Source organism: Apteryx mantelli, chromosome 16 (assembly GCF_036417845.1).
Source record: "Apteryx mantelli isolate bAptMan1 chromosome 16, bAptMan1.hap1, whole genome shotgun sequence".
In the NCBI taxonomy this organism is placed as follows: Eukaryota; Metazoa; Chordata; class Aves; order Apterygiformes; family Apterygidae; genus Apteryx; species Apteryx mantelli.
Window position 1 is genome coordinate 18,622,720 of NC_089993.1, and position 11,676 is coordinate 18,634,395.

Below are 11,676 nucleotides of genomic sequence, written 5' to 3' on the forward strand. Positions count from 1 at the left end.
GTGGCCCGTGCCACGCACGCTCACGCGCCTGCTCCCCGGCCTCGCACGGGTGCACACGCTTCCGGCGGCGGGTGCGCACGCGCCGGCGCGGGCACGGTTTGTTTTCGCCGTGCAGCCCGAGAGCTGCAGCGAAAGGAGCAGGTCGATGACTCAGAGCTGCCCCTAGCAGAGAGATGCCCCTGTTAAAAAAGGAAAGGGGGGAAAAAAAACCCGGCACAGGCAGCAAGGCAAGCAAGGCTGCCTGCGAGCACGGCTCGGGTTCGACTCTCCCAGCAGGTGTCTGGTGTAATGTGTCAGACACGCCAAGCAGCGCCCGCGCGGCAGCCGGGAACTAGGCCGCGCTCCCTTCCCCTCGTTAAAGTCATTTCCTTAATAAATACGGCGGGGAGGGCGCAGGGAGCGCGGGGAGCCGCCGGCGCTGCAGCGCGCAGGAGGCTGAGCGCGTCCCCCCCGCCAGCCCGTGTCGGGGCAGTCTCCCCCCGGGGACCCCCCCAATCTCTGCAGCCCCCCCCCGGCCACCACCGCTGCCAAAATGGGCTCACGGCCCCCCCCCCCCCGAGTGCCTTGGCCCCGTGGGTGCCGGGGAGCCTGCAGGGCCCCCTGCGAGCTGCTTATCTGCCTGCGGGATCGCAGCCGCGACCCAGGTGCTTCCCTGCGCCCAGCGCAACGGGGCTGGGAAAGGGGGCCGCTGGGGGCGGCGGGGGCGGCGCGACGGCTGCTGCGGGAGCAGACGGACCCCAGCTGGTGCCGCGGCGTGGCCGGGGAGGGGAGCGGGGCAGGCACGGGCCGGCAGAGCCAGCATGTCGAAATGCTGGTTTTTGCAGCAGAGCAGCGTTTCTGTCCCACCGTGCTGCTGGCTCCAATAACCGTCCCCCTAATTAAAAATACTGGCAAGCAGCAGGCATCTGGGGGGGCTCGCAGGATGCCGGCGTCCCCGGGGAGGGCGAGCGAGGGGGGTTGCAGCGGTGGACGTGAAGCAGGGGGGCGGTGGCACATCGCCGGGGGTCACCGTGCCACGCAGCCAGGCGGGGAGATGGGTGAGGGGGGTGTTTGCTCCGCAGGGCCGGGCCGGGTGGCAGAGGCAGGAAGGCTGGGCTGCCCCCAGCGCCGTCAGCAGGGCAAACTGCAGGGGGAAGAGGAGGCAGCTGGACCTTGGGCATCAGCCAGCTCGCAGGCGAGGCGATGCGATGCAGGGTGATGGGAGGCGATGCAATGCCAGGGGATGCGATGCAGGGCGATGCCAGGCGATGCAACGCGAGGCGACATGATACGGGGACGCAGGGCAATGTGAGGCGATGCAACGCCAGGCAGCATGGTGCAGAGCAGTGTGAGGCTGCACAACACCAGGCGATGTGATGCAGGGCAACGCAAGGCGATGCCCTGCCAGGCAAAGCGATGCAGGTGATGCAACGCAAGGTGATGCCCGGCCAGGTGGTGTGATGCAGGGCGATGCAAGGTGATGCAACGCAGGCGATGCCACGCAGCACAAAGCGAGGTGATGCCTGGCCAGGTGGTGTGATGCAGGGCGATGCAAGGTGATGCAACGCAGGCGATGCCACGCAGCACAAAGCGAGGTGATGCCTGGCCAGGTGGTGTGATGCAGGGCGATGCAAGGCGATGCAATGCCAGGCGATGCCATGCAGAGTGACACAAGGTGATGCCCTGCCAGGCGATGCGATGCAGGGCGATGTGTCGCCAGGCGCTGCGACGCCGGGCGCTGCAACGCAGGGCAAGGCGAGGTGATGCAATACCAGGCGGCACGCTGCAGAGCAATGCGAGGCCGTGCAATAGCAGGCGAGGCGGTGCAGGGCAACAGCAGGCAAGGCAACGCAGGGCACCGCAGCGCGGGGCGGCACGGCGTGGCGGCGATGCTTCATTTGAATTCTCGCCTCTCTCTCTTCGCAGATAACAAGCCCGCGCCATGCAGTCCTTTCGAGAAAGGTGTGGTTTCCATGGCAACCAGCAGAGCTACCAGCCGACTTCACAAGATACATCACGCCTGGAGAATTACAGGCATCAAAGTCAGGCAGGGCCGAACTGCGAGCGGCAGAGGCTGGTGGCGAAGGAGTACTACAGTCAGCAGCAACTGCCGTACTCGGGCTACGAGAACAGCGCCGTGGAGAAATACCACCGGGGAAATAAGCAATTAGCGGGCCAGCAGCTGCAAGGCAGGCCGGCCTTTTCCAATTACGGCGTGCAGGAGAACAGCCCCTACCCTGCCCGCTACTCGGGAGACGAGAGCCTGCAGGCGTGGGGCGGCCAGCCGCAGGCCTTGCCCGGCGGCGTGGCCAAGTATGAGGACAGCTTGATGAAGAAGACGGCGGCGCCGGCGGGCGGGCGGCCGTACCACGAGCAGGCGGCGGCCCCGCTGCCCTTCCGGACTCACTTCCAGCAGCAGCAGCAGCAGCAGCCGCCCGCTCTGCCCTACCCCAAGCTGCAGAGGCAGAAGCTCCCGAACGACGTCTCCTCGCCCATGTCCTTCTCCCAGAGCCCCCACTTCAGCCAGCACTCGCAGTCCTTCCCTGCCTCCTCCACGTACTCGTCCGTGCCGGGCGCCAGCCAGCCGGCGCACTCCTACAAGAGCTGCACGGCGCCCTCGGGGCCGCCGCAGCACGAGCGGCCCCTGGGCAATGCTGCCAGCCTGGCCCCCGGGCAGCGGGTGCCCAACCTGCACGGCTACCAGGCCAACCGCATCGGCTACGAGCAGCCGCCGCAGCCGCCGCCGCAGCCGCCGCAGCAGCAGCCGCCGCCGCCGCCGCAGCAGCCGCCGCCGCAGCCGCAGCCGCCGCCGGCCTTGCAAGGGAGGCATCACGCCCCGGAGACTCTTCACTACCAAAACTTAGCCAAGTACCAACATTACAACCAGCCAGGGCAGACCTACTGCCAGGGCGACGCGCCGCCCGTGAGGACCCCAGAGCAATACTACCAGACCTTCAGCCCCAGCGCCAGCCACTCGCCGGCCCGCTCCGTCGGCAGGTCCCCGTCCTACAGCTCCACTCCCTCCCCGCTGATGCCGAACCTGGAGAACTTCCAGTACAGCCAGCAGTCCCTGAGCACGGGCGCCTTCCCGGCCGGCATCACCGACCACAGCCATTTCATGCCGTTGCTGAACCCATCTCCGACCGATGGGACAAGTCCGGACTCTCAGTCCGGGAACTGCAAAAACTTGCAGAAGGAGAAAATCCCTGAAAACCTCCTGTCGGATCTCAGCTTGCAGAGCCTGACGGCGCTCACCTCCCAAGTTGAGAACATTTCCAACACCGTGCAGCAGCTTCTGCTCTCCAAATCGGCCATGCCCCAGAAGAAGGGTATCAAGAACCCAGCGAGGACCCCCGAGCAGCTCAAAGGGCAGCACTGCAGTCCCGAGAGCAGCACCTACTCTGCAGACCAGGTGGGCACCCCCCTGTCCGACCCGCTCAGCACCCCCCAGTCCGTCCACGCCGAGACGCAGGATGCCGATTATCTCAGTGGGTCGGAGGACCAGCTGGAAAGAAGTTTCCTGTATTGCAACCAGAACCGCAGCCCTGCCCGCGTCAACAGCAACTCCAAGGCGAAGCCCGAGTCGGTGTCTACCTGCTCCGTGACCTCCCCGGACGACATGTCCACCAAATCGGATGACTCCTTCCAGAGCATCCACGCCAGCCTGCCCCTGGAGACCTTCACCAAGTACGTGACCAATGAACGGGACTGTCCCCGGCTGCTCCTCAGCGCCCTGTCCCAGGAGGAGCTGGCCTCTGAAATCATCGTCCTGCAGGATGCCATCAATGAGAAGGCGGACAAAGCCTGGGCCAACTCCCCCATGCTCAACAAGGATGCCGCAAAATCCCCCTTCCACCTGGAGAACCACAGGCCGTGCCTGGACTCCATGGTGAAGGGCGCCTGGCCCAGCCAGGGCGACTCCAGCACGCTCACCGAGCCCCTGAAGCTGGACAAGGCCTCGGGGGGCAGCACGGGGAAGGACTTCGGCGAGGAGGTGTACGAGAGCCCCCAGGTGGAGTTTGCAGCCACCGAGACAAAGGATGCGCTCAAAGACGCGACCTCTCTGGCGTACAACTCCAAGCCCAGCAACCCAGCTGCTACTTCGAGCTCCGGGGCTGCCAGCTACAGCTGCTATTCGAACACCACTGCCAACTCGGTGGGGTCTGACAACGCCATGGAGCATTTCGAGTGGCCAGATGAGAGCCTCGACGAGTCGTGCCTGAGGTGGAAAGAGCTGGGGACGGGCCTGCAAGCCTCAGACCTTTCCAAGGGCTTGTTCCCGAGCAAATTGGTGGGGTCCTGCAAGGAGAAAAAAAATGCCTGCAGCTTGGATCTGTGCGATGGCGAGCAGCCAGCCAAGAGCGAGCAAGCCAGGGACTTCAGCCAGCAGGCGATGGAGGAGGAAGAGGAAGAGACGCTGACATACGACGAGGCCACAAAGGCGGATAGCGAGCGATGGCTGCAGGACACGCGGCACTGCTGCTCGGGCGGGGACTTCAGCGAAATCCCCATGATTTCGTCGCCGGATCTGAAGGAGTCAGACCTGGAAGCGGAGGAGTACTCCTCGCTGTGCGAGCTGGCGAGCTCGGAGCAGAAGTCGGTGATTTATGACGCCTCGCCACCGAAGCCCCCGGAGATGCCCACCGTGCTGTCCTCCAGCGACGTGCCCGTGTCCGCCGAAGAAACCGTCAGCACGGTGGAGAAGGAGAGCTCGGCACCCTCGTCGCGGTTATCTGGCCAGTCCGTGATCCTCCTCGGCCCCGCCGTCGGCACCGAAACCAAGGTGAAGAGCTGGTTCAAATCCTCCCTGCCCCACATCAAGCCCGAGGAGGAGACTGGCAGAGGGGAGAAAACCCACCCGGAGATGATGGACTCCAAATCGGCCTTGTCGGTCACGGTCAAGAAGCAGCTGCCACCCGAAAACGCGCTGGGGAAGCCGGAGCCCGTCTCGCGGGGCAAGAGCCTCCGCAACAAGAGAGTCCACTGCCGGCTGTCGGAGGGAGACGACTCCAGCAAAGCGGTGCCAAGCCCGTTTAATGATCTGCCGGCAGCTGGCATCGTGGCCGGCACATGTGTCGGGCCAGATGGCCAGATGGAAATACCGAGCAAAACCGTCCACAGCCAAACGCCGAGGTTTCCAGCGGAGGGGCTGCCAGCTCGCATGTGCACCCGCTCCTTCACCGCCCTCACCGAGCCCCGCACGCCGGCCCCGCTCGAGGGGCTGAAAGCCCCGGCGCACCAGGAGAAGCTGGGCAAGAAACCCGCCTGCGGCGTCAAGCAGCGGGTGGCTTTCAAAGCCAGGAAACGCACCGGCAGGCCGGCCCCCAAGGTCGTCCCCAGCACCGGCGACGCCGCCCTCCTGGTGCCCAGCTTGGTGCCCAATGAGGAGCCGGTGGGGCCGCAGGCGCCCGAGGGGGACGCCCCGGACGCCGAGGACAGGGACCAGCGATCTATGATCCTGCGCTCGCGGACGAAGACGCAGGAGGTCTTCTACACCAAGAGGCGGAGGGGCAAGCGGGCGGCGGACGTGCGGCTCAAAAACTGCAAAACCCCCAAGAAGCTCATCTCCAACAACCACCTGCCGTCCGCCTTCAAGCTCACACCCCAGGGCAGCCCCCACAAGGAAGGCAAGGTGGGCTCGCGCATGAAGCTGCCCAAAGCGGGGCCGGGCATGGGCAGCAAGATGGCCGAGCGGCCTCTGCACTCCCTGAAGAGGAAATCTACCTTCATCTCCCCCATCCCCGCCAAGAAGAGGAACCTGGTCCTACGGAGCAACAGCGGCGGCATGAAGGAGGAGAAGCCGGAGGCCCCCCCCAGCCTCTTCAAAAAGATGCCCGTGGCCAAGAAGGTGAAAGCCAAGCTGACCCCCAAGAGTGCCGGCGAGGCCGTCTTGAAGCCCCCTCCGGCGAAGGAGGCCCCCGACGTCTGCATCAAGATCACCTCGCGGGCGGCCTTCCAGGAGGCCACCAAGACCAAAGTCCTGCCTCCCCGCAAGGGCCGCGGCCTCAAGCTGGAGGCCATCGTCCAGAAGATCACCTCGCCCAACCTGAAGAAGTTCGCCTGCAAGCCCGCGGCCACCGCCGCCGCCGCCGCAGCCACGGCGGCCGCCTACGGCACCTCGCTGAGCCCCGCGGGAGCGGAGAAGGAGCGGGCCGTGAAGCACGGCGGCGTGGCCCCGGCCGTGGGGGACGCGAGGCTGCCGAAACCCGCCGCGGCGCAGAAGGCACCGGCGGCCGCGCCGGCGGCCGAGCAGCTCTGCCGGGCCGCTGGCAGCAGAGCCTTGAAGGGCAAGCTCGTGAACGGCAAGAAGCTGCCCGCCGACTGCTTCAAGGGCGAGCCCTGCTCACCACCACCACCGCCCCCCGCCGCCGCCAAGGCCGTCGCCCTCCTCCCCAAGAAGAGGAACCGCAAGGGCAAGGCGGCGGCGCTCGGCGTGGCCAAAGCGCCCCCGGACAAGCGGGCGCCGCCGGGCCCCGCGCTGCTGCTGCCGCCCCGGGAGCGGGCGGCCGGCGGCCCGGGCAGCGGCGACGAGGCGCCGCGCGACGGCAAGAAACCAAAGAGCGAGGATAAGGAGGCGGCGGGCGGCGAGGGCCCCGAGGGGCGGCCGGGGCCGGGGCCGGGGCCGGCGCGGGGGCCGAAGCCGCGCGCCAACCACGCCAACTACAACGGCTACTCCAAGCGGCAGAGGAAGCGGCTGGCGCACGGCAAGGCCAAGGCGGTGCCGGCGCGGTGCAAGAGCCGGGGCAAGCGGCGGCGGCCGGCCCAGCAGGCCCCGCTGCTGCACCCCGCCGAGCCCGAGATCCGCCTCAAGTACATCTCCTGCAAGCGGCTGCGGGCGGACAGCCGGGCTCCCCCCTTCGCGCCCTACGTGCGCGTGGAGAAGCGCGACGAGTTCACCACCGCCTGCACCGTGGTCAACTCGCCCGGCGAGGAGGCCAAGCTGCAGCGCGCCCCGCCGGCTCCGGGAGCCCTGCCGCGGTTCCGGGCGGCCGTGCCGGCCTCCTCCGCCATGCACCTGGGGCCCGTGGTGTCCAAGGCGCTGAGCGCCGCCTGCCTGGTGTGCTGCCTCTGCCGCAACCCCGCCAACTACAAGGACCTGGGGGACCTCTGCGGGCCCTACTACCCCGAGGACTGCCTGCCGAAGAAGAAGTCGCGGCCGAAGGAGAAGGCGCGGGCGGAGGGGCCGAGCGAGGAGGCCGGCCCGCCTCCGCCGGCCGAGCGGGCGCTCAGAGCGGCCGACGGCGCCTGCGCCGCGACGACAACGGCGGCGGGCGGCAAGGCGCCGCGGCCGGACGGCGCCGCCGACGCGGCCAAGCAGAGCGCCCTGCGCTCGAGCCCCCGGGGCATGTTTCGGCGGCTGCAGAGCTGCTACTGCTGTGACGAGAGGACAGAGGGAGAGGAGGCGGCCGAAAAGCCCCGCAGGCACGAATGTAACAAGGCCGAGTCCCCGCCGCAGGAGCCGCCGGCGGGCGACACGCAGGAGCACTGGCTGCACGAGGCCTGTGCCGTATGGACCGCTGGGGTGTACCTGGTGGCGGGGAAGCTCTACGGGCTGCAGGAGGCCGTGAAGGCGGCTGCCGACGGGGTAAGAGAGGCGGAGGCGCCGGCCCTGCTCCCCGCGGCGGCGAGGCGGGGGGGGCCGGCGCGGGCGTGCGGGCGGGCGTGCATGGCGGGACGGAGGGGGCCGAGACGCGCCGCCTCCTCCGGACCGGCGGTGCCACGCTCGCTGCGGCCCGCGGTCATCCGGGCCGGCGGCGTCTTTGCGGCCCCGCCGGTCCCGGGGCCGGGGCGCCACTCGCCTGGTGCCGTCACGGCGCTGCTCTCCGCAGGGCTCCGTCTGCTCCGCGGGGAGCTGCCGGCTCTTCCCCGGAGGCCCCCGGCCGCTCTCCCCGCGGGCTTGCAAGCGGTGCAAGTAGAGAGGAGAAGGAAAACGAGCCTCCAGGGCCCCTTCAGCAGCGGGTCGCTGTGCTCCCACGCCTTAGCGCCTAGCGTCCACCGAGGGCCCAGCTCCGGGCTGGCCCGCGGGATCTGCTCCGGGACGGGCTTTGCCCTGTCTCCCCCGGACGGTAGCAGAGCCCAGTGGGGGGCCAAGGGAGAACGGCCGCTCTCGTTGCATCTACCGTCGTCGTCTAGCCGACGCCGTTCCCATGGCTGCTCCGTTCCTGGGCAAGCCCGGGCGCTGGCGTGGCGAGGCGCCCCCGCGTCCCCCCCCTCCGGGCCGCCGCCGGCAATCCGAGCGTGTAGCAAAGCGAGGGGTAATGGTGTGTTTCTGCCCGAGACCAGAGAAATCCTCCGTGGAGATGTTTTTGCAGAGGGTGGGAAGGAAGAATGATAGGGTTTGCCAGCCCGCGAGCATCCTGGCATTGCGAGTCGTCCTGGGAGTCCGGGGGCGGCTTTTCCAGTGCAACAAACCCCACCGGCTTCCCCTCAGATTTGTGCTGCTGCGTCTCTAAAAAACTCATCCCAAAACGTCATCCAAAAACTCCCTTTTCAGCCGCGGAAGGGCAGTTCTGCCGTTATGCTGCGGGACGGTGGCGGGGGGCCCTTCCCGGCCGCCCTGGGGATGCAGGCACTGTGGGGACAGGTCTCACCTGCCGCCCCAGGGCTCGGAGCGGGATGGCGGAGCGGGAGAAGGAAAGGGGCACTGCGTGGCTGGATGCCACGGTGATGGGCAGCTGGGGAAGGGAGGTGATGGCCGTGCTCCGCTCCTGATCCAGGCTGAGGAGCAAGGGCAGACGGAGTGAAGGAGACGGGAATAACGCTCCTGGGACACCTTAACTCGGGCGTCTCTACCCGTCCTGCTCCTGGCGCCAGCGAAGGGATGGGTTTGCAGTGGGGCAGGGCCCTGCCAGAGCCATCGGTGCCAGCTGTGACACAGCTGTCCCAGCAGCGTCCCATTTTTCAGCAGGCCCCATTGCCCCCGTGGGTGACTGTGGCCACCATGAGCCGCAGAGCAGGGCAGCGGGGTCCTGCTGGGGCCCAATACAGCCAGAACGTCGCCGTTCCTTAAATAGCTTTTTGGAATGAGCAGTGGTAGGTGAAGGATGCCAGTTCCTTGCACCCCTCGGGCGCATGGCTGCGGCGCAGGGACACCACGGAGGAGCCGGGTCACCGGCTGGGCAGCGGCTGTGCAGCAAGAGGGCTGCTGCCACCACGGGTGCTCCGGCTGCGCGGGGCGTCTCTAACAAGCCCCCCGTTAGCGGGGACGGGTGCGTCATCCCAGGGCGCACGTGCTCGCGGCACGGCCGGCCGGAGGATGCTGGCTTCTCCCTGCCTGCCCCGTGGTGCCGGGGGAGCCTGGGTCCTCCGCCAGCTCCGCCACCGAGCCACAGCACGGCCCAGGCCATGTCCCTTCACCTCGGCACCTCCTGGCCCCGCTCAAGCCTGGGGAGCCTGGCACGGTGTTTCAGGGCCAGGCAAGGGCTGGCAGCCGGGGCAGCCGGGGCAGCTGGGGGTTTTTGCTCCTGCGCGCCGGGGCGCTCACGGGCTCTCTCTGTCTCTCTCCGTCTCTCCGGTCCTGCTCCCACCCCGGGCGCGTTTGCAGAAGTGCTCGAGTTGCCAGCAAGCGGGAGCGACGGTGGGCTGCTGCCAGAAGGGGTGTCCCCACACCTATCACTACGCCTGCGCCGTCGACACAGGTGAGCCCGCCAGAGGGGCGGACCAGCTCGGCCGGAACCCCATGCCACCCACGTCCTGAGTTTGGCCAGTCTCAGCAGACTCCTTCATGCAAATGGTGTCGCCCATCCAGAGGGTGGCGGGGGGACGGGGACCAGGACCGGGTGGCTGTGCAGCGGTGCTGGGGCTCCCCTGATGCCGGCCTTCTCCTCTCCTCGCAGGTTGCTTATTAACCGAAGAGAGCTTCTCTCTGAAGTGTCCCAAACATAAGGTAAGCTGTGACCAGAGCCCCGTGCGCCCCCAAATGCCTTGCAGCCCCCTGGGGAAGGGGGGGGGGGCGATGGGAAGCATCCCCACGGGCTGGCGGTGCCGCTTCACTCCCCGTCTGCAACCTTGTCCCCGGGGGCAGATCGGATGGAGGCGTCGCTCCCGGGCCGGGGGCCCGAGGAGGCCAAACCGCCACCCTGAGAGAGGGTGCTGGGGGCCGGGGAGCAGGGCCCCTGCAGAGCCAAGGCCGCCCGGGCTGGGAAAAAATGGGAAAATGGGGCCGGCGCCGTTTGCACAGCGCAAGGCTTGCTGCCCTCTCGTGGTGCCCGGGACCCCGAGGTGTTGGGGGGCCGCGGCGCGGCCGTGGGGCTGGGCCTGCTGGCAGCCCGCCGTGGCGCAAGTCGCCCCGGGGCGCCCGCCGGTCCCGCGGGGAGCCGGCCGGCCTGTTTCCCTGCTCCGGCCCCTGCCTGATGCCGCATCTCTTCTTCCTGCAGAGGCAGCCGGTGTAGCGGCCTGCCAGGCAGTGCCGGCATCCCCGAGGAGCGGGGTGCCGGTGGCGTGTGTCCTGCTGCCGCCGGAGCCCGCAGCCGCGAGCGCCCCAGGGGGAGGAGCCGCCGTTGCCCGCCTGCCCCCGGCCACCCCACCGACCCGGGCCAAGGGTGCCTGCGGAGCCCCCGGCCGGTTCTGCCCCGCCGTTGTGCCCCGGAGCCGCTCCAGGGGGCACGGGAGATCCAGCTCCGGGCTTTCCATTCACCTGCTTGGAGGAACTCTACCCAGAGCCGATCCGGACAGGCACGGAAATCCAGCTCCGGGCTCTCCTTACCTCCAGGGAACAGTACCCAGAGCCGATCCAGGTGGGCACAGAACTCCAGCTCCGGGTTCTCCACCCCTCCTCCCTCCCCAGAGCCGGTCCAGGCGGGCACTAGATCCACTTCCAGGTTTTCTCCTTCCCCCTCCTCTGGCCTCTCCCCAGAGCCAGTCCAGGTGGGCAGAGAAATCCAGCTCCAGGTTTTCCCCCCTCTAGGCCCTGCTGGCACCCTGCCCCGGGGCCAGGCCCTGGCAAAACCTGGCCTGGATTTGCCCCCGGGATGCGGAGCCAGGGAGGGAGGCGAGGGCCGGGAGACGGCATGGCCGTGGGGCGATGCCCACAGGACCTGGGCTCCCTCCGGCCGGCGGGCGCGGAGCAGGCCGCGGCGGGACGACGGCATCGCAGAGCCACGGTCCCAGCTGGCACCAATAACATGTGCACGGCAAAACACAGAGACTCTATTCCAGGACTACATTAGCTGCACAGGGGAGGGGGGACAGGGCGGGCGGCGGGGGGGACGGGGACGGGGGGGACGGGCGGGCGGGGGGGGTACTGTGTACAAGGGGTCCCGACAATGTTGTCTTACTCTGGAACCGCTGGACCCCACGTGGGTCCCAGTTCTCCATATCTCACACTGATCTGATCTGAGATGTTGCCTTCAGCAAACCTCATGGTGTCTGTCTGTATATATGTGCGCGACGGAGAAAAGAAAAAAAAAAAAAAGACAAAAAAAAGAAAAAAACGGCCTGCTGTTTAAAACACCACTTTGCTTTTTGGTTTCGTTCTTCCATCTCCTGTCTCTCTCCATCATGCCCACCCTGCCTGTCTCCCCCTGCTCCCCCGTCTCCGGGCCCTCTCCGGCAAGGCATGGCATGGCAAAGCCACGGCCTCCCTGCCGGACCAGGGCACGGGGTGGCAGGGAGAGGAGGAACCGCGCTTTGCCAGCCCTTGCGCTAGGCTTGTGTGTCCCGATGGATGTGCTGTGTCCTCACCGGGCGAAGGGCGAT

General features: G+C 67.9%; 1 protein-coding gene across 2 annotated transcripts in view; it reads left to right on the top strand.

Moving 5' to 3' along the window:
• The window catches only part of RAI1 (retinoic acid induced 1), a 65,974-nt gene extending 54,815 nt beyond the window's left edge, over window positions 1-11,159 (top strand). Inside the window, exons 3-7 of one of the 2 annotated variants that reach the window (XR_010885836.1) lie at window positions 1,906-7,564; window positions 9,524-9,617; window positions 9,816-9,865; window positions 10,356-10,715; window positions 10,886-11,159. Coding sequence is in view for 1 of the 2 variants with exons in the window: in XM_067306430.1 (XP_067162531.1) it covers window positions 1,922-7,564; window positions 9,524-9,617; window positions 9,816-9,865; window positions 10,356-10,370 (5,802 nt within the window). In the remaining variant the exon portion in view is untranslated. Of the gene's footprint in view, window positions 1-1,905; window positions 7,565-9,523; window positions 9,618-9,815; window positions 9,866-10,355 lie in introns of both variants that reach the window. The other variant, XM_067306430.1, reaches the window with a different exon arrangement.
• Window positions 11,160-11,676: the final 517 nt, after the last annotated feature.